Raw genomic sequence first — 23,559 nt, forward strand, 5'->3', positions numbered from 1 at the left:
TAATGTTAAGATCGGAGACTTAGTTGTTATTGTGGAGGAAAATTTACCAATTTCTACATGGCCTCTAGGTAGAATTATTGACGTTTATTCTGGTAAAGATGGCAAAATAAGAGTTGTGTTAGTGAAAACTCAAAGTGGAACCTTTAAAAGATTCATTTCTAAGGTTTGTCTGATACCTATGCCAGAATAGCAATTACACACCTTACTTTTATCAATTGTACATTTGTGAGTGTAATTGAATTTTATTGTGCTTATTGGTATAAATATTGGTTGCTTGATTGTAATTTGAGTTGTTGCTTATTGTGTTTCTGAGTATTATACAATATTTTAAATATAATCTGAGTTTAATTGTGAACTGTGGAGCAATAATGGTAAATGTGAATATTTACTAACTGAATAACAGTGAATTTTGAGCATGTATATTGTTACTTGAGAGTAGTAATATATATTATTGAATGTTGTAACATGTCAAGGGGGGCGGTATGTTGCGCCACCTATTTTGAGAGAGTTTGAGTTGATGTTAGTATGCAATGAGAGAGACTGTGAGGAGTGTGCGCTTAGAGAAGCCGCAAATAAAAAATACAGTCCACTAGAGAAAATGAGTTGTGTTTCTTTGAGTTGAGAATTCTTCTATAAACTGAGCTAACATAACAGTAACTATCATAATAAAAAAAAGTTTATCCAAAGTAGAACAAGTAAGAATAACTTTCAATTGAAAAAAATATTTGAAATGTTTACAAGATGCAGAGGCACAGTTTTCTTTTCGAGGGGTGGATTTCATTGTAGGGGTTTGAATCCTGAGGGACTCCCATCTAATTTGTTGCTAAAGTGATAGGAACTGGGGGTCCTTAGGGGTGACGTAGGGGCTTGAAGCTTATAGATCCAGGTTCGACTGGTAGAAATCAACTGCAAAACAGAAATTTCTTAAAGAGCAGGAGTTTTTCGTTCAAATCAGGTGGGCAGAAAAATATTGCATTGGCAGGGGTGCCCACCTGGGGGGAGGGGGGGAGATTGGTCAGAAAGCGCCATTGAAATTTTAGGGGAGTTATTTTAAAGTGTATTTTTTTCTTTTTTGGGAGGGGCTCTTGCTTTTGGGGATCTCTTATATTTTGGGGGATGCGCCCTTGCTCTTAGGGGGGGGGGTGGCACCTCTGGCATTGGTATTATTTCCTTATATTTTTGGCTTTTTACAACAAAATGATGTGATAACATTTGATTTTCTTTTTTTCGACTTCTGTCTTCTGAATTATTTCTACTTCTTTTTCTTTCACTTTTTCTTTAGCTTGGGTACTTTAAATTCCGTCTAGCATATTTTGAGCTACTTTTGCTGTTTTAAGGCCATTTTTTCTAGAGCTTTTTTTAGTTTCTGGGAAGCTTCTGCAAACAGCTTTTCTCTTGCTGCATTGGTTTGAAGATGCATGGGCACCCATATGCAAAATTTAAAGGGGGGGGGGGCCTCAGATATTTCCCCTATGGTTTAGCAGGATATTTTCCCCATAGAAACCGATATCAGTACAAATTAGAGTTATTAAAATTTGATATTTTTAATAACTTTTTCGCTATAGGCTGGAGAAGAAATGTTTTTTCATTTTTGCAAAGAAAAAAGTACTAAAAGAAAAAAAGTTCTAATTTTAAATAAGGAGGGGCTTGAGCCCACTCTTGCCCCTTATATGGGCGACCTTGTGAAGATGATCTTTATTTTTTTTTCATTCAGAACTACAGTTTCACTTTCAATAGCGTATTTAATAATTTTTTCCATTTTCTTCATTTCTTCATCACAACCCTTTCTTTTTTTGCTTCTGTTTCAATTCTAATTCCTTCTACATTCCTCCGGGTATGTTGTGTAATTTGCGTGTGCTTGTTGTGCACATTTAATCTTTATTGGACGCATTGGCACAGAAAGCAAATGTGGATATTCCACACGAAGACAGCTTGCATTCGATGATCGCTCTTTTTATGTTGCAATGCGCGCAGAAACGAACTATGCAACAGAACTTAGTCGAATGCTCTGCAGTAAGCTCTGCATGCTCGAAGGGGATAGGAAAACTGATCTGGGGTTGCTCTTAGGGTGATTGCAAGCGATTAAAAAAAATTCTTGATTTTAGAGGCAACTCCCTGATATTTTCCAGAAAGTAAAACTTCCTTGAGAATTCCTTGATTTCCCAGTAGATTGCTATTTTTCTAAAACAACACAAAAATGGGAAGGGGAGCTAAAACTGTTTGGAGGGACTAAAATACTGACTTTACTGACCAAAATTTAAAAAATACTGACCAATACTGACTAAATACTACCAAATACTGACTAAAATTTAAGAACTTAAAACACTTTGCCATAACAAACTAGTATGTTGTGGCCATCACGAAACTTTCTTCTATATTTTTCTTTTTTTTTCTGATCCCTCCCCATGCTTGACGAGGAAGCAGTATTCCCAACAAAAACAAAATTACACATGCAAAAACTTGACGACCATCCCAATGTCTGAACTATAACAAAAGCAAAGCAAAGAGCGAAAATTGAAAGTTATTTTAAAAGTCTTGCTTGAATTAATTACAAATATTTTATTTGTTAAAAAACATAAGATGGCAACAGTTAAAAATTTTAAATCATTGAGATAATATTTCCGATCGTTTCCATACAATTAAAATCACGGGAAATCCGCAGACGACAATCTATTACGATTTATCTTTCTTATTGTTGCATTATTAAAGCTATTTTTAGTCGCAAAAAAAAAAAAAAAAAAAAAAAAAAATCAACACCTCTTGGAGCGATTGGCGTCAAAATTGAACCAAAGCCTGTTTACATATGGATTCACATATATTCCAAATTTCAACCAGAACGTAGCATTACTTCTTGAGATAGGGCACTCACAAAGGAAAAAAAAGAACGGGCGATTGCGCTACCCCCTTTTTAGCTGTTGACACCAAAATAAAATCAGCTCTTATACCCACTAAGGGCTACTTGCCGATAAATTTTTCTTTCATTCCGTTCATTATTTCTTGAGATACAGCAGTCACAATTGACGACAAAAAACGTTCTATAGCTCAACCCCCGTTTGAGTTATTGACACCAAAATTGAATCAGCACCTGTTCCTGCTAATGGCAACACATGGACCAAATTTTATTTGATTCGCCAGTTACTTCCTGAGGAATAGCAAGCACGCGAAACTCAAAAAACGTCCCATTGCTCCACCCCCCTTGGAGGAATTCGCGCCAAAAACCAATGGGCACAAGTTCACATAGCGGCACATATGTGTACCAAATTTCGTTCGATTTCATGCGGTAGTTTTTGCTGTAGAGCGGCCACAAAAAACTGGTCACACACAGACGTGACACACAGGCACACACACGGACACACACACACAGACAGACAGACATTTTCCAAAAATAGTCGAAATGGACTCAGCTCACCTCAAAACGTTCGAATCCGTCAAAATTCAAAATTTGAAAATTTGCACGAATCCAATACTTTCTTCTATATATTAGATATAGAAAAGAAAGAAAAAAGAGTATCCTACTTAGTGAAATAGATGCTAGCTTTATTTTTAATGTACATCAACATAATGTAAAGCTTATTTGGTGCTGATTTTCAATGAAAGCTGTGAGTTAAATTCATATATTTACGGAATTATGAATAAAACTTTTCTGAAACTAGGAAAATAAATTAAAAGTCCTTGAAACGGGTCAAAATATCGCTCATTTGGAAGAAGAGGGCCATAATACGAAGAAATGACATTTTACAGGAGAAGTGTTTGAAGTTGAGAACTTTTCAAGAAATTTGCTGTAAGAAAAGTAAATATGCTGTGCTCTCCAGTGGTTTATATTAGAACAGAAATATGTCATTATTTTCCAAAGAAGATAACTTCATTTGAAGCCCTTTAAGTGAAAAAAAAAAGAAGAAAATAAAAAATTTCGTATTGTGGCACTTTTTCCAAACGAGCGATATTATTAACTGATTAAGAGCACACTTTCATTTGTTTTTTTTTTTTTTTTTTTTTAACTTACTGGAAAACACAGCTTTAAGGAAAATTCTGATTTCAACAAATCACAAAGTGAAAAAAAATCATCTGCAAATTGTACATTTAACCCTGCTAATTTTTAGTTAAAAAATATTTTAGTAAAACCCAGAACATTTGGAAGATTGCTTTAATTACTAATCAACAAAGATTTTTGCATGTACAGAAACTAAGTTCACTTATACTGAAAAAAACTTAAGATGAAAGTTAAAGGCAGCAAATAAAAGATGACAATTTAAAAACATAACAATTTTTTTCTCATCTAGAAAATTTACACAAATGTATCTGTCATGTATACTTTAATGCTCTGAAATTATTTTCATTTTACCCAGTGGTGTGGCGTACCTAGCAAGGGGTCATCCGGGGCGATAATTTATGGTGTCACCCCTCTTCCCCACCACACAAATGCAAAAGAAAAAAAAATAATAATAATTTGAATTTTGACATCTTGAATTCAAATTATGTTTTTCGCAATCACGAGTGTGTGTATGTAGGCGTGTGTGTTTGTGTGTGGGGGTTATGTGTGTTTGTGCGTAGGGGGCATGTGTGTTTGTGTCTGTGTGCTGGCATAAGTGTGTGGGTAGTTGTGTATGAATGTGTGTGTGGGGGTGGGGTATGTGTATGTGTGTAGGCATATGTGTTTGTTTCTGTGTGCAGGCATGAATGTGTGGGTAGTTGTTTGTATGTACTTGTGTGTGTGCATGTGTAGGTGTCTGTATGTATTTGTGTGTGTTTGTGTATGTGTGTGTATGTGTTTGTGTGTATATGTGTGTGCGTGCGTGTGTATGTATGCGCGTGTGTGTAGGACATGGATGCAACCTGGAGACGACTTTCGCTATAGGAGCAGCATCGTGAGGAGCCCGTCGACGGTGATGGTGAGGAGGGTGGCGGTGGGAAAATAAAATGATAGCACGCCAAAACAGTCAAGTGAGAACAATAAGCAATCGTGATTGCTCAAAAAAAAAAAAAGGTTATAATGTTCTATGTAATCATGAAATTCATACAATTTTCAGAAAGAACTACATTTGTGTTACAACGAAATTTCCAGTTGGTTAATGTACCAAAGACAAATATTAACTAGTATGAATGCTTTTTATGTAACTCGCTCTAGAAGCATATGTGCAGGGATGTAGCTAGGTTAGAAAAGTAAGGGAGTGTATGAAATTGATGGCTCCTGAATTATTTCAAACGTATCTCAAACTTAGGGAAAGAAAATGGGGTTCAGTTTTTGGTTTAAGAGGAAGTCACTACTAAATATTGACAACATGAACCTAATCCTGAGTATGATATTCACTCCATGACGGGGGTCCAAGGGTTTCTCCCCCGGAAAATTCTCAAGTTATGTCTTAAAAATGTATTAACACACAAGATAGTTAAAAGAAGCATTTAAAAAAAAAAAATCATTCTTCTTGAGAATAGTGCACAAAAAATACTGTCATGTATATCTTCCTTTGATGTCACCACTTCTTTCTTTGTTACATTTGGGACAAAAATAAGAAGAAACATCCATTTGATGAATCAATTTTTAGAAAAATCACTTTATTTACCATGTACACATCTCTACATAGTATAAAATGAAGTCTCCAAAAAGCGTCTGTGTGTTTGAACTCACAAAACTCGAGAACTACCCGGCCGATTTTGCTTAAATTTTCAGTTTGTTCCTTTAAGTCCTGAGAAGGTTTGCAGACCAGTTCGAAAACAATTCGATGAATAGTTCTTTTTTTATTCCAATTTAGGCCCAATTTTCACATAAATTCCCGAATATGGGGGTCAAAAATTACTCACAAATAGCAATATTATATATCTTTGGAAAGGGAAGAATCTTCCGCATTTTATGCAATTTGTTCCAACGCTCTAACTTAATTGCGGCGGGAGTTTTTTACGTTTATAGCTCGAGTTATTTTAGGCTTAGCTGAAATTTAGGCACTACTTTCTTCATTAAATCCATCAATTAAAAGTGAAGGAATTGTCCCACAGTTTTCTTTTTGACAGCATTGGAAAGAGCTGCTTTTTTTACTGCAGATCTAACTCGACCTAGGGTCGAAAGTTTAACTCTCTATTTCCATTAGAAAAAAAGTTACAAGCGAATTAAATGAAGTTCAAAAATCTGTTCTCTATTCAAGTTTTAAACCATTTTATTTTGCGTTTCCACGGTAACGCTTTTTGAATCTATTGCTTATTTCCATCTTTCTCATTTTCAATTCTTAAACTTATTTTATTTTGTGTTTCCATGGTTACGCCTTTTAAATCCATCTTTCTCATTTTATTTTAATTTCTTAAAAGTAATTTTAGTACGTGTCGTCATTGTTTGGCGAGAAAATTTTGCACGATGGTTTTTTTCTTTCATTTAAACCTGGTTATTGAAGATACTTCACTTGACGCAATGGTTTTTTTCAAGGTAGACCGGGCAAAGCCGGGCAACGCAGCTAGTTTAAAAATAAAATAAGCACACTATGATCTTATATAAATAGTGGCAACTATTACATGACCAGAAAATCGCCCGTCATGGTATGACGGGTGAAAATTGTTTCTAAATTTGAGCGAAGCCATTGCCTGTTTGAGGATATTTTGATAGTTGAAATTTTAACCCTAACTCCAGTGGATTCACTCTAAACTCAAGTAGATAGCATTCATTGTCGAGCACTTTTTCGTTTCTTCACTCCCCTGAAATGACAGTTTTGCCAGAAAAACAGTTAAGTTGCGGGATCGAGTTCAGCCTTGTCCCAATAAAGCATTTCCCTGCATTACCAAAACATATTACCAAATGATCATGCCGTGGCGCGAGTTTCATTGTTGAAGCACGCAGGTTACTCCATCATCAGGTATTATTTATGTAAGGATTTGAACGAAGCAATTGCCTGTTCGGTGATATTTTGATAGTTGAAATTTTAACCCTAACACCAGTGGATTAACCCTTAACTCCATTTATTGTTTTCATTTCTTCATTCCCCTGAAATGACACAATCTCACTGGTAAAACAGTTAAGTTACCAGATCGAGTTCAGCCTTGTCACGATAAAGCCTTTCCCTGCATGTCAGACATCGCCAAAACATATTATCAAATGATCATGCCGTGGTGCGAGTTTCATTGTGTAAACACGCGGATTACTCGATCATCGGCTATTATTTATATGAGGATATGTAACTTATTCTGCTAAGAACCAGGGCTGGCAAGGTTTTGGACTCGATGGTAAAAACCATGGTAAAAACCCATGGTAAAACCCTGGTTTTTACTGTCTTGTCCAAAACCCCCCTGAACTATATTTTTAGAAAAACTGCATTCTGTGAGAAAACATCAAAAACAGAATAAAATGTATCAAAATAATGTTTTGCATTGAACATTTATTCAATGAAAACATTCAATTTATTTAAGCAACTGATTTTAATATAGTTACATAGAAGTTGAATTCTTTATTAAAATTTCTATATGTATGCATGAGTTTATTTATTTATTTATTTTTTTGATATCGGTAACCAATTTTCCTTATGTTTATGCATGTGTGCATATGAAAGCAGGGTTAGCAAGGTTTTTACCATCCTGTTCAAAACCCTTGCGTCCAAAACTAATTTTTGAGAAACTATATTTTGCAAGAAAATATCAAAAACAGAACGAAGTGGGTCAAAATTATTTTCTGACTATTTAATATATTTATTCAATGTGAACATTCAAGTATAAATATATATGTAACTTATTTATGCAGCTGATTTTAATCTAGTTACGTAGAAATTAAATTCTTCATTAAAAATTTCTATTTGTATGCAGGAGTTCTTTCTTTTCTTTTCATAAACACATTTCAGCATTTGTGCATGTGTGCAAAAGAAAGTGTTAAAAATATAGTGCAATAATTGACTTAAATGTAATAAATTACAATTTTGTTTAGTTACAGAATGTATTATATTAAAAATATGAACTAAAAAAAGGATAGCATAAGTTTTATAACATAGGTGTTTAATCATGAATTTCTTGTTCTTTAATCTATGATTTAAAAAATAATTTTTGTTAAAACATCATATAAAACTAATTTGCAAAAACTAATTAAAAAATTAAGGGGTTTTTTTGCTTAAAAATTGCACATTTAATAACATTTCTTTGAGTTATAAATGGAGCTGGAATTAGTTGACTTAGTAGTGTTGTAACTTTCCTTTCATAACTCTACCAACTGTTACATAAAGAAGTTTTTATGTAAGAGTTATAGGCAATTTTTTTAAGTAAAATATTTTTTGAATGAACATTTTGGAGAAAAATATTATCAACTACTCACTAATTAAAACTCATTAATATCTATATTTATGCATTACAAATATTGCAGTAAATACGAATTGATTAGATTACACCGCTTTAGCTTTAGCATAGTTTTGGACAATAAAAACCACCTGTCCTGTCTTAAACCACTTTTGGACAGTCCAATACCCAACCCTTCTATGAACTTTAAAGTATAGTGGGAGGAAGTGGGATTTCTTAAAATTAACAAAAAACAAAAAAAATATTTTTGTTATTACAATGATACTTATGTTTTATTTTGCAGGTATTAGAGAAGTAATTTTAATCAGATAAATTTAAAATAAAATTCCTTTTTTCCTGAAATTGAATTAAATTTTTTTCCAACAGATCTCTTAATTATCCTTTTAAATTATTGCTTAAACCAAAATGAATTTCATAGCGATTTAAATATTTATTGTGGAAATAAAAATACACAACAATCAACGATTTTTTAAAAAAATCATTTACAGCTTTCTCATGCTTTGAATTCTCTTCCCTTTTATTCAATCAAACAATTACCAACTCATGTAAATGCCATTAAATTTACATGAAATCATTTCAAATAAACAATATAGAGCTTTTTGTTTATTTCTTAAAGCTTAAAAATAATAATAATAACAAAAATCAATAAATAAAATTAAAAATAACAACAACCTTTAAACATGCGCCTACTCACTAAATATTTGCAAGAAAAAATTACTTTTCGCACTGTTAATTTCTTACCCTTAAAATAGCCAAATTTGAGAAATATTTTTCGTACGTAAAGCTCTCTTGAAATATAAGTGTGTTCAAAACAAATCTCTCTTTTATTTCGAGATTTATACATTTCTTTCAATTTTCGCATGTGTGCTTATGTTGTTATTTTTGAACCATTGGGAAAGAAAGGGAATGATGCATCCTCTCCAACATTTTTTGAACAAGAAATGTTTTTTTCAATGGTGGGATGGGAAAGGGTGGACCAAATAGACCAACATACACACATTCAAAAATTTTATTTTGCATTTGCAGTATCAATTATCTTGGTTATTTATTTGACAATTACTTCTTTTTAAGAATTTCTTACAACAGACGAAGCATATATTTGCTCATTCTTAAAAATATTTGTGGAAAGTAGACCAAAAATAAGCTAACAGCAAATTATTCTTATCAAATAATGCAAACTTTACCAGGTTGGTAAAATTACGTTGCAGAATTGGCAATGTCTCACTTTTTTGGAATTTTTTAAAGCTTATTAGAGGACCCGACAGACGTTGTTCTGTTCAGACTTTGTAAATTGAGAGGTTAAAAAATTTCAGTAAACTATCAAGTGTTTGAACACTTTTGTTGAAAAAAATAAGTAAAAAGAAAATGTTTTAAGCTGCTTGGTGTTAGAATGCGTATATTTATTACAACTTGATTTATCTAATGCCCACCGAACAGTTGTTTTATTAACTATTTTTTTACCCGTACTTGATGGTTTGTTCCTTCAGTCATACTCAAAGGATAAAAAGCGTCCTCAGATATTAAGTGAAAAAATTTAACTGCCCATCTAGAACAAACGGGAAATCCTGCTGCAACATCCCCCATATGAAAAAGAGTAGAACAATCGAAAGGATATCGTTTTAAAAAAATGATAAATGTAAACAGTTCGCTGAATAAGTGAAAATCACTCATCCCCCCTCCCAATGTAAAATAAACACATTCTTCAACTAAAATGACTAAAAACTTTTTAAAAACCAAAAGCAATTCTTTGCAATTTGAAATATTTCGCCAAATAAACAAAAAAAAAATAAATAATTAAATAAATAAAATTTACTGTAGCTTTAAAATGTAAAAAAATGATAACGCAACTCTATTGTTTATAGCCAAAGTCGCCAAGCCGCCACGTTACTGTAATCCAACCGATCACTGAGCGAAGTCAACTCCGACCGATTAGCGGTCCGATCTTTTGAACGAAAACTTTTAATACTTCATATATTGCCTAATTTGTTCTTTTCACACAAAGATAAAGATCTTCTACTGCATTGATCTTTTGTGTACAGAACTACCCTGTTGTAATTTATCTGGACGAAAATAAAATTTCTTTCGTATTTAAATTCCATCTTCTTTTCCTTTAACAATGTTCTGATTAGTTAGATAATCCTTGAAATATTCTTGACATTGGTGCCAAAACTCAGATGGATTTCAGCCGAGAAACAAATGTTGCTAGGTACTGATCATTTGGTTAGGAAAACCTAAAGCACCGATCCGGTCATATTATTCTACTACGACGACAGAACACACGTTTTGTGTGAACCTTCCAGTACTTTACTTTAAAATATATCAGACCTAAAATCGTTGCTTTCAAGAAATGAAGGCTTCACTCTCTCTGTCTCTACCTTTTATCTATTCTCAATTGACATATCACAGTAGGAAATTTCATTACAAAAAGCAGAGCTGACTTTCTTATTGTCCTTTGGCAACGGTTTAAATATTTATTTCAGTTCTTGCTCAACAATAGGTTAAAATAAATATTAATCATTTGGGAGATATAACCATCCAATGTTTGAATTAATTAACAAAAACGTTTCTGATTCGATCCATCGCGCTTCGAAACCATGCTTGCCACAACTTAATTACACGAAAAAAATTTGATCAAAATCGGTCCAGCCGTTTAAAAGCCTTATGATGACAAACGTCCGCACGGAAGATTTTTATCTATTCAGATAAGGGAAATATGAAACACAAAAATGCTGATACTTTTCTTAAAATTAATTTTTTGCCAAATTTGCAAAAAAATACTGACTTTACTGACTAAATTTTGAAAAAACTGACAAATACTGACCAAGATGAAGAATACTGACTTTTACTGACCAGTTTTATGCCCTGGGGGGGGGGGGCATATTTACTGCTACTTTTTAAATTCATCAGTTCGTTAAATTGTTCGTTATTATCAGATTGTTAAATCATTCAGATACTTTTTAAGAATTTAATTAATTTAAAAAAAAAGGTTTTCCTAAAACACATTTCAAGAAAGTGAGAAAGGTGACAAAAATTGCAAAGAGTGACTAAAATAAACCAAAATTTCAAAAGTTAAGAAAGGTGACGACTCCTCGGCCTGTAGATATTAAATATAAAACACGACAAACAAAGAGGGAAAAAAAGAAGTCAGAAAAGGGTTCTCAATAAACCTTCAGCAGGCAATCAACTATTATGGACTTTTTCAAAAAATAATGTAATGAAAAAAGGTGACAAAAACGAATATTTTATAACTCAAGTTGCAAGTTACTTTTTTATAATTTTCAAACATACATCAAATTTTCAAACATTTTCAAACATACATTTCAAACAAGCATATTAATCAAATATATACAGTAGACCCTCACTTTACACAAGGATTACGTTCCGCGGAAATGCCGAGTAAATCGAAACCACCTAAATTGAGACCTAATACAAGTGTTAAAAAAGGGGGGGTTCCGTAGAAAACAAAATACTTCATTCTAGCGATGACTAATTGTATAATAAGTTTAATGTGTACTGATATCGACTTTTATGCACAATATGCATACAGAAAACATAAATTAATTTTGTGTCCTGTTTATAAAGAGGAGCTGGCTATGATAGTCTTTTGGCAGGCATTAAGAATTTTTATCTGTAGTTCTTTGCAGAGCATTAATTACATATCCATGATCACTTGCGTCATTTCCATGATAGAATCTTCCTTCACTAACAAATCAGAAAGATCATTTCTGTTGTCTAGGAATGGATCAAAGTTTTTAATGGGAACGTTTTTGCTTCTGTGTCATCGATGTCGGTATCCTCGTTGCTCTTGTCCTCCTTTGTCACTCCTAAAAGCTCTTCTTCCAGTGAGTTCTGAACAGTGTGAGTTTAATAACTTTACTTCTCGAAAGAGCTCTGAAACCAATCGCATGAAATGTTTCCAGTTTCCCAAGCTCGATCATTAGCACGCCAAAATGCAGTTGATTACGCGTAATCTGCTATCTTCAGGAGTTTGGATCTTGAAAGAGGGGAAAATTTTATCTGTTTGCATTGCAGCATCCGCGTAAAACCGAAACTCATCCACATAAAATAAAATAATGGTATCAACTCTTAAACCATGTGTAATTGAAAACGCATAAAATAAACCCACGTAAAATGAGAGTCTACTGTGTCTTGTAAGTGTTTAGGAAAATTATAAAAATATATAGTTAATAAATATATTATTTTGTTGTTTACTTAGCTTGTTTCACAAACATTTTACGAACAACATAAATTAATTCCTTTATATAGTTATTAATTTATTGTTATGTTCTCAGAAAAATTTTGTCAATTTGAAAAGGAAAAGAAAATTTCTCCGCTTAATCAATAATATTTCGTAGAACCAATGGTATTTGTTTGAAGGAGGTTGACAGTATTTTTATCTTGTGTAATAAAATGCAATTTTTTTATTTTTAAGTCATACGTAATTCGTTTATATTAAACTTATATCAAGTGTATTCATGGTGCTTATTTATATTTTCAATGAAATATATTATTCAGTTCGAAACAATATATTTCATAATAATGTATCTGCTCCAGATTATGTTGAATCGGTAAGCACTGGACATTTAATAGTATACTGTGCAGTTACTGCCAACCACCAATCAGTAGTGTATGATAATTAGTAGTGAGTAAAAAAGGTAAATAGCAGTAGTTGTTTTTACCTCTCTATGCAATTGCAAAACCAAAATGAAACCTACTACCCAAAAAATATTTTGATAAACATATAAAATCGCCTAAATTCATATTTCAATATTTTATTGATGTTTGTTGGAAATCAAAAACGCGTTTCTTCAAATATCTCAAAAATTCATTTTTTTTAAGATACTGCCATTTTCCTGCCCACAGCAGTGTAGTACTCAAGCATTCCCTCAAAAGGTTTGTTGATATGCAGAGCATCAATCCACTTTAAGGAATCATAAAAAACATTTTAATCTACTAAATTTTTCTTAAATGATTGACTGGAACTTAAACAATTTTAGCTTTTTTGGGGGCCTTAGGCTACTGCCTTTTGAGCCTGTTCCACAACCAGGCCCTGCTTAAGAGTTGATAAAACTATTGCAAGCCTCCATAAAATAAAGGTAGCTTTTTTACTAATAATAAAGCTGAAAGTCTCTCTGTCTGGATCTCTGTGACGCGCATAGCGCCTAGACCGTTTGGCCGATTTTCATGAAATCTGGCACAAAGTTAGTTTGTAGTGTGGAGGTGAGCACCTCGAAGCGATTTTTCGAAAATTCGATTTTATTCTTTTTCTATTCCAATTTCGAGGACATTTTCCCAAGCAAAATTATCATAAGATGGAGGAGTAAATTACCAAATTATCATAACGTGGAATTGTAACATGGGCAAGCCAATAGGCGAGAAATTCACCATACATTATTTGTAAATATATAGGCAAACCGAAAGACCTTTCAATTTTTCTACTACGCGCAAAGCCGTGTGGGTACCACTAATGTAAAATAAAGTATGTAAAAAATAATCAAGTTAAAAGGATATTACAAACCTCATTAGAAAATCAACTGTAAGGAGACTTTTTCTTCATGCATGTGAATTTATGAGAATATATTAAAAACATTTTCATCTACTCAGGTGAAAAATGAGACTTCGTGACTATTCACAAATGTCATGGCCCCAGATTTTTTCAGACTGAAAATTCTTGATTGGCCACTGTGTCCAAGGCATGTAATAGTTTTCTATGATGAGTTCCTGTGTGCATGATAACATTTCAGTAAGACCAGAAGTTCAGAATTTTGTAGACGTAGTCCTTGCTTGAGCGTGGAAAGTTCATGATGATCCAGCATGAGTTTCCTATGAGAAAAAGAATCCATATCAAACTGAAAATTTAAAAAAAAAAAACCATTGCTGACCTCATATTAAGATAAATTTTGTAGATCAGAACACATAGGGTAACACCCCCAGTAATTAGCAGGTCACCAGTGATTGGTACTTCCAACAAAAATGTCCTAAAATAAGATTCATATCCAATCTTTTAAAAGTAGAAAGCTATATATCAACTGAATGTACATTTACTTTAAAGATTATAACTTCAACTCGTGTTACTAAATGGCGGCAGTGCATAGGAAAGAGAAGCAATTGTGGCTTGAGTCGAATCAGCCATTTTTGTTGCAAAAGCTTCTTCTCTGGCTGAAGGGAAGCATGCACATCAATCCATTAAAATCTGACATAAAATTTATTTTAAATTTTGGTTGTCAAAAGTTTTGTTTAGTTGAAAGATGTTACTTTGAGAGGGTAGAAGTAAATTTTTGTCTCTTTCTGGGGTTTTGAAGAAATGATGGATGCCATTTAGTGGAGCTTCAATTTTGCTAGTCTCCAGTAATTGGCACATGTGCTTATAGTCGCTAATGTGTTGTGCAATGTGTCACTAGTTTGATTTCTGATACTCTTGCAGCAAAAATATTATATGGGTTCTACTATTGATTTGAATTCTCCAGAATCTACTGTTAAATTTAAAAAATAAATAAATAAATAAATAAAAATAAAAAACAAATATGTTTTGCCATTACAGTCAGATATTGAGACTGTAGAGAACTGTTCCATTTTTGTGGTCCCTTTGAATCATCGGTTTAATGTTCCTTTTTATGTGAAAACAGCAATAATTCTTAAAATCAAAACTGCATGCCGACTGATGAAACAGGAATAATCTCGATATTTTTTTTCATGTAAGATTACAAATTTTTTCTTCTCTAAAATACGTTTCTAACTTCAAGATTAGTGATTCACATTAATTTCTGTAAAATTACCTACTTTAAATTAACATTAATTATGTTTCTTATGACAATGAAATTTGTATGTAATCTAAAAGTGAAAAATAAAGTGATTTTCCAGTTCTGTTAGCATGTGCCAATCACTGGATCCCAAGGTGTCATACACTGGGGTATCAGGTGCCAATTACTCATGATTTTGGTAACTTTTTATACATATATTTTTATAAAAATATCTATCCAAATATTTTTGTTTTTAGTGAACTGAATAGATGCACAGATGTACATGCTTGGATACAAAAATATTTACAAGTAAATATTTCTTTTTTAAGAAATAAAAACAGAGGTAAGTTTAAGGACAAACTCTTGAAGTGCCAATTACTGGGGTTGCTACCCTGTGACATTTAAATGCATTAAAAATAGTTTTCGTGGAATGGAAAATGCAGAAACGGAAAGATAAACTAGTAAATTTTACTAGTCACAAAAATTAAATAAAGAAAGGGAATTGATTATCTTTTTAAAAGCCTTTCTTATGCGCTAAAATAAACTACAACTATACCGTGCGATGAAATTAAACTTATCGCCCTTTCAGAAGAGTTTTAGGTTGTCGTAGTAAAAACACAAAATATTTATATTTTTCATTACTATTGAAAAAAACTAAATATTATGCCACAATACATAAGAAAAAAAATGCAACAAAAGCTCATACGATTTGAACAAATTTATTCTATACACACATATAATGTAAACCCTAGCTAGCTGCTATATGCATTCCAAAAGATGTTATTGACTGCAAGTGTTAAGAAATATAAGTTACGAAACACTGCATGTCATATCTTGAGGAATAATTATCGTACTAATGTTTAACATTTTGTGTTGAAATAATTTTTCACTGAAGATCATTTCCCCAAATCTAAATTAGGGAATCTAGAGTTCATATAAAAGATAGATTTCGAATTTGTTAACAAATAGAAAGTTGCAGCAGATAAAAATTTTAGATCATTGATCTTTCTTTGTCTGCTTCAGTTGCTACTTGCTCCGACAGTTACCAGTCACTTGAATTAAGGCTTCATTATCCAGCATAGATTGTAGTTAAAATTTGCCAAAAAAAAAAGGTTATATAATTCCAATTCTACATAGCTTGGAAGTTCCAAACAAATTCCATTAGGCACAGAAAGTATCGTTCTTTTGATTGGTACTAATATGTTAAATGTGAATATGTTAACACGTTTTTATTACCAAAATTGCAAAAAAAAAAGAAGCAGATTTTTGAGGTTTTTAATTAGTATCTTGGATAATTAAAGTCATGATGACACGATCTAGATAACAACACTCTATAAAGTCTCCTTTCAGACAAGAAAAGATTTATCAAAATTGGTTTATCCTATTAGGACGTGCGGTACCCAGGCATAGATGCAACAAGATAGTACTTTTGAACTGACCCTCACACCAGTGTAGGACCCTGGTAATGACTTGAAATAAAAGTCACCTTCCACCCCCCCCCCCAAAAAAAAAGAAAGAAAAAAACATTTTATGGTCAGATGCAAGGGAAAATGCAGTTAAGTAGCTGCCCTACATTTTTTTTTAAATTTAAGTCCTGAAAATGTAATTTGAAATTATCTTTGGTAACGTTAGGAATGAGCGTGGGGTTAAAAGGCTCTCTTCTAGGGAGGGGCGATTGAACTTTCAGGTCCCCCTCTGGCAACGGTCATGCATACAGACACACATGTCAAACTTATTGCCTTCCTTGTTGCATCAGGAGTTAAAAAGGAGTTCTGTTTTCAGATCCTATAGTGCTGTAGGAAGGTAAAGAGCTGTAACTGCAATTTATTTTATTTTATTTTTTTCACTTTTGTCATCTATTGTACTTAAGTTTCATTGTACAAATTTGCGGATTTGGTTTTGGCTGAAAATAAAGTACGGAAAAACAACCATCAAATTCCAACATATCATTGCTAGTGTGAAATCCAAAAAGCATATCAAGAAAGCAGAACACCAGTGTTATTACAAAATGAATAGGTGACATTAGCAGGAGCGCTCAGAGCATAAATAATATTTTTAAAAAAATTATGAGGCATGAGAGGGGGAGGATAATTTACAGAAAATTCAAAACGCAGAAAACATTGCACAAAATTAAAGAAAAATTGTGACAGTCCAGTATTATGGAATATTTTAAGTAAGGCAAGTAGTACAATATTATTAATAAATTAAGTGAGGTAAGTTGTACATCAATACTGCCGTGAGAAAGTAAGGGCAATTTCCCCCTTTTTTTTTTCTTTTTTTTACATTTTTCTTCTCTATTGTATTGTACAAGCTTGCTCATTTGGTTTCTGCTGGAAATAAATCACAACAAAACGTCAAGTTACAACATCTGCCTATTGTAAGTGTAGAATCCAAAATGCATTTCTTCAACTATCTCAAAACCCCATTTCTGCAACTACTGTGCTTGACCTTCCAATGGAAGTACAGAATTAAAAATCTGTTGAAGATGATTCTTCATCTTCTTGACGACATTTATTATGTCACTTCATTTACATAACAGCAAGAAGTGGAAATCACCTGTATTCTTCCATCAGCTTAAGCACTTCACTTAACATAATGTCATGCGGCACCAATGGGAGTACATTTTTCAAGTCGCTCATGCGATGAATCTTTCTGTGTTCCTCCGCAGTCATAGCCCCAGAACTAAAAACATAATCAAAGTACATTGAAATTAGTCATTAACAGCACACAATAATACACAAGGAGGTAAACATGTAAAAAGCGCCTTTGTTTTTAACGGAATAGTGAAAAAATATATAAAGCGAATTCACAAATTTTCTAGCACTGAAATGCCGATTGAATACTAAGTCATGAATAATTTCATGTATGAGTCATTCCATGTCAAATACCTAGGTGTCCCTGCTCGACCATCGCCAATTTGGATGAAATTTTAATTATAGAGGAGCAAGAATGCCTTTGAAACTAACTTATGCAAATTTTCAGCTTTGGAGATCCAAATCCTGAGGATGAGGATCTAGGATCTCCCAAAAAAGTGCTCTGAAATGGCGGATCAGCTGTGTGTAAATGAAATGCCATGTTTAGGCTATGGTTGCAGAAAATTTTATCACATTGGAACCCTGAAATTTTGGAAGCTTAAAATACATTCTAGTATTTTTGTGAGTTTGAGCTCATTAGATTTTGTGTAGCACGTTATGTAAACTCGGGAGAAGGGGGGGAGCATAGTGGCGAAATTTTTGCAGGATATTAGGATCTAAATACAGTAACCTCTCGTTGTATCACACTTGTCGGGAGACAAAGTAAACTTGAAGTGGCCACTACTGGTGTTTTACCTTATCACCTGTAATGTTTTACTGTCCTATGGCAAATGCTACAATTTTTGACGCTGCTATGAATTTTTTTAAATGAAAGTGCGCTTAAATTTTCATTCGTTGGTTGGTCTGCCCTATATTTTTATTTTATTATGTTTTACTTTTCGATGTTTCTTTACAAAAATCGTAAATTTTAATGAGTGGAACTTTTTAAACACCCTATAAAACCTTTGGATATAATTTTGCATCTAAAAATTCAACAAGAAACAAACTTACAAGTCAAGAGACTGGAGAGATCTGCCACACATTCCTTCCCAGACATACTCGTACATTTCCAGAATTTCATCAACAAGCTCATTTACTTCCAATCTTTTCATCTCTAGCACTCTATTTTCTTTTGAGCAACATTTATTAATATTAGTCCTAAAATATATCGACTAGTTACTAACACATAAGAATATGAATAGTTATTGCTTAATTCATAAACTGAAAGGTTTTGTAGAGGTCCCACTTCGACCCTTCAAAAGACTCACGACAAAAATAGATCCTTAATAAAATACACGAGCATAGAAAAAGATCTTTCAGAAACTTCACAATTTCCTAAATGAATAATTTATGAAATTAATGATCACACATAAAAAAAACTGGACCTTACTATTACAAAAACAAATCTAAAAATTAAGATTTTGGCAGCTGACTTCAGAAAATTCATGTCCACAAATACAGCATTGCTTAGGAGTGGGCAACTCATAAATGGCATTCAGAAATGAGGAGACCGTATACTTCAGCCGAATGTACGGGGGCTGTATATTCATTACAAGAAACTATTTACAGGTTACGTTACTACAATAATTTTAGATGATAGATAGTTTAATGAACGCCAAATTTAGACAAATTAATCACAAAAATAATTACTATCAACAGAATTTGTAACAGTATTTATTTAATTTAAACAATGGTTTATTCAATTTTGAGGTCACATGTGAATATTAAATAACAATATCCTCAGCCTTTTGATTATCAATGTGAAAGTGACTAATGGTGCATGACGACCTCACCTAGAACCTAAATTACCCCCAAAAATTGTATTTGTTTCTTTGCTTCTTGATTTCATATGTTGTAGTAATGAAATGTTCAAAATAAAGTTTTGTGTATGAATGTTAAACATTGCGTGAAATTAACTATACTTTTACTTATTAACTAGTTTCAGCTATCCAAATGAGTTCCAGATTCCTATTGTAATGCTTGTGTTAACTACAATTGGGAACATGACTTCATGCATGTATTTACTACATGGTGGGTTCCCATGTAGGGGTTACATTAGGGTGGCTCAAAAATACATGCAAAAAAAAAAAAGAAGTTTCTCCTAGATAACAAGAAGTTGGACACCCCTCAATATTTTTAGACTTGTGGACACAGTAATATACTGGAAGAATTTTAGCTTCCTGTTTCAACTAAAAGAGGGTGCTCAACCCCCTCCCCCTATCTTTATCAGTTTGGGGAGGGGGGTAAAAAACTAAACTGAAAAAACAATGATAACTATAATGTACACTAGTAACATGCATATACAGAGCATTGAAATAATTACTTACAAAAATCAGCTGGGGAAATTAAATGTTCCTAAATTTTTGGCAATTTCTATGCTACGGCTGATGTTAAATAAAGGGGCTATTGATCATCCTCTTAAAATTTGAGTAAGAAGCTATAACTTTGCTGCACAATACTATTAGTAACTCTAAAAAAATAAGGAGCGTCCAGGATTCTAGCAGAGAAAAAGTTTTTTTGAACCACCCTAGGCTACATGTTCAAAGGGGGGTACAGACTCTAAGAGGTTTAGAACACCTGTTGTAAAGGATGACAGATTTCATGTGTTTCAGTTAAAATAGACACTAGGGTGCGTCTTATTTTTAAGGGTGTTATTTTTTCATGAAGCACCCTCTCATTTTGTTTCTTTGGATGAAAAAAAAATTCTCATATCTGAAAAATAAAAATTGAATAATGTTTAGAGGGTGCTACCACTGCTGCAAAATTTGTCAACTCTCTCTCTCTCTTTTTTTAAAATTTATTTATTTAGTCTGGATAATAAGTAGCAATCATTGAAAAGTTTGTATTGTCACATGGAACTAACAAAGGGAAAAACCACAATATTGCTGAATGTCAAAGACCGAAATTGTAAACCTGTGATATGAATGGCATTACCGAACTTTCGGGTGCTTTTTTGACATTATTACATAAAATGACAATCATGAAATGCTTATTATTTTCTTGTATACATAAGAAATAGGTATTTGTGTTATGTTAAACCCAACCAACCTAATTTCATGTTGATTAAAAATATGACAAGATATATTGGGGAGTTGATTTTTACACTATTTTTTTCACAATGAATGTAATTTTAATCACTGGTAGCACCCCCTAAATTATGTTCAAACTCTATGAAACTTTTATGTGTGTATTTTTTCATCACAAGGAAGCAATTAAAGGGATGCCCCATAAGAAACTCAAAACTTTTTTAAAAAGTGCATTATAAGACACACCCTAATAGACACTGATGCAGAGGTCATCATTTACAACTCAGGGTTCGTACCCAGTTTCAGAAATAAAATGAAGGAGTTTTGGAGGAGTTTTGAAGGAGTAAAATGAGATTTTGAAGGAGTACTAATGGGCTGTCCTTCAATGATGTCGCACTTTTTTTCAACATGTTTGACCCCCTTTCCCTTTGTCACAAAGTGTAACACTTTATCTTACTCCTACTCTTGTCACATATATTTTTTAAAAACATATTGTTATAACAACTGCATGATGTTACTTTTCGTCACCCTCCCTCTCTTCCCCTTGTCACATTTTCATGAACCCGTTTCCCCCTCAAGGCATGACATCACTTGTGGATGATTCATTTTACAATATCATAACTGTACTTTGCTAAACAATTGTTTTTTTTTAACACAATCACTTAACATAGTACATGTGCTTATGTATTTTTAAGTATTTAAATAATAATTAGACAAAATGACTTTTGCATCTGAGAGTGGGGTGGAGGGAAAAGCAATAATCATAAAACTTGAAAAAATAGCCAAGCACAATTTAAGCATAGTAAAGTCAGACAAAACAATGTAAGTAGAAGCACAAATTTGTAAATTACAGCAGACACGTGTTTTGGCGTTACAGGGAACGCCTTTTTCAATGCAAAAAATAATGAGCTTATGGATGAAAAGACATCCGACAAAAGCCAAGAGCAGATAAGCATGCAGCTTAAAAGATAAAAACAGCGGATTAGCCAAACACCCAATGACAAAGTTATAAACCGATCAGGAACCAATAGGAATGCAAGCAAAGGCCAAGAGCTTTCTCTTAGGTACGAACCCAGAAAGAAAGAATTCAATTGGACAAAGATTAAGCCGAAGCTTAAACAAAAAGAAAAGAAGTTGTCAGTAACCGTGAATCGCAAGAAAGGAAAAGCAGAATGGAAAACCAAGAAATAAAATAAACAGAAACAAAAAATATTCGAAAAAAGGAAAAATAAAGATAAATAGAAGAAAATGGGGGGGGGGGGGGTTGTCCAATTGAATTCTTTCTTTCTGGGTTCGTACCTAAGAGAAAGCTCTTGGCCTTTGCTTGCATTCCTATTGGTTCCTGATCGGTTTATAACTTTGTCATTGGGTGTTTGGCTAATCCGCTGTTTTTATCTTTTAAGCTGCATGCTTATCTGCTCTTGGCTTTTGTCGGATGTCTTTTCATCCATAAGCTCATTATTTTTTGCATTGAAAAAGGCGTTCCCTGTAACGCCGAAACACGTGTCAGCTGTAACTTACAAATTTGTGCTTCTACTTACGTTGTTTTGTCTGACTTTACTATTCAGCACAAAGGTATTTATTTATCTTACAATTTAAGCATGTTTTAATTCACTTAGTCTTCTAATAAAACTTTCACCTTCAACTTTTATGACTTAACTATGATCAATTTGTAAATCACATCTTTATGAATTAAAAAAAAACACGAAATTACTACATTAAAATCGCCCTTTTTGCTCTTGTGACAAAGTTAAGTCGTTAACCGAAGTATTTCAAGCTACTGTCAATAGAGGAAGACTATGCAATCTTGAACTAAGAAAGAAGGAGTTTTGAAGGAGTTCAAACCCAAATGAAGGAGTTTGAAGGGCCCTTCAAAAAAATTTCCCAAATGAAGGAGTATTGGAGGAGTTTTGAAGGAGCGTACGAACCCTGCAACTTACTTTACGGGTCGACCTATTCTACTTCTCTTCTCTGCGAAGGAACTGGAAATCTTCCTCAATTCTTCTTCCGCTTTCTCGATTTCTCGATGCAGCCTCCTCAGTTGTCGGGAGAGGGCTCGCTTCCGGTCTGCACTCTTCGTGATTTGGCCCTTTGTGGCAACCAGGGCAGGCATGTCACTCCGGTACTCGCTTCTCATGTCGAACAACTCTCGGTCTAGATTCTCCCTCTCTAACGCGTAGTCCAGCTTCTCTTTCTCGAGATCTTTCCGTTGGCCCTGAGAGGAAAGAAAAGCTATAGAATCTGCAATGCTCTGTTTCACAAGAGCTGAAAGGAGGTAACCAAAGCAACGTGATGCTTTATTCATAGACGGATTTAGGACTGAGTTCCTGGGGGGACAGGATTCTTATTTTATTTATTTATTTATTTTTTTGAGTGATTTTAGTTGTAATCAAGGCTGAATTTATATATAAATATATAGACTTAATGTTGAAAGGTTATGTAAAGCAGAGATTCAGACAGCTGAACATAAACAAATATGTTTAATAAGAAACATGGGGACACACATACAGCAAGACATAGAGAAAAGTAGTGAAGACCTGATAAACAAGACTGTGGCTCTTTAAATAGAATACGGGGCAGATTTTCAGCATCCAATGATGTTTCTCAAATAGCAATAAGCTTTCTCCAAAGTCCGATGGTGGATTAAAGAAGAGATTTTGCGAACTCCGTGGAAAGATGCAAATGTCTCTTCCAATAAGAAATAAGCAGTTCTTTCTTTTAAACCAATAGAGAAAGCGATTACATGCAACACTTAATATGGCCCTAAGCTGTTTCAGCTTTTTGGTATCTTTTGTAGACCCAGACAACTTTTCTGTCGGTGGCAAAAAAGGCCTAAGTGCCCTCCCATCCCCCCACTATGTTTTATACATATGGTACATGATGGGAAATTGTGTTCCTTTTAAGTAGGGAATATGACCAATTAGATATACCAAGTAGAATATACCAATAGAATATACCCAATTT

At 33.3% G+C, this 23,559-nt stretch overlaps 2 protein-coding genes across 2 annotated transcripts in view; both read right to left on the reverse strand.

Moving 5' to 3' along the window:
- Positions 1-13,843: 13,843 nt before the first annotated feature.
- Positions 13,844-22,717, reverse strand: LOC129232481 (uncharacterized). The gene is made up of 4 exons (XM_054866627.1): positions 22,536-22,717; positions 18,581-18,727; positions 17,553-17,678; positions 13,844-14,079 (listed from the first exon to the last, which is right to left on the reverse strand). Exons 1-4 carry the CDS (start codon positions 22,706-22,708, stop codon positions 13,965-13,967), a joined length of 561 nt encoding a protein of 186 aa, XP_054722602.1. The 5' UTR covers positions 22,709-22,717; the 3' UTR covers positions 13,844-13,964.
- LOC129232439 (uncharacterized) overlaps positions 22,715-23,559 on the reverse strand; it is a gene marked incomplete at its 3' end in the record, with an annotated part of 29,490 nt that continues 28,645 nt past the window's right edge. The window contains exon 9 of the mRNA XM_054866585.1: positions 22,715-22,810. Coding sequence (XP_054722560.1) covers positions 22,715-22,810 — 96 coding nt within the window. The remainder of the gene's footprint in view (positions 22,811-23,559) is intronic.

Source organism: Uloborus diversus, unplaced genomic scaffold, assembly GCF_026930045.1.
Source record: "Uloborus diversus isolate 005 unplaced genomic scaffold, Udiv.v.3.1 scaffold_12, whole genome shotgun sequence".
NCBI classification, from domain to species: Eukaryota; Metazoa; Arthropoda; class Arachnida; order Araneae; family Uloboridae; genus Uloborus; species Uloborus diversus.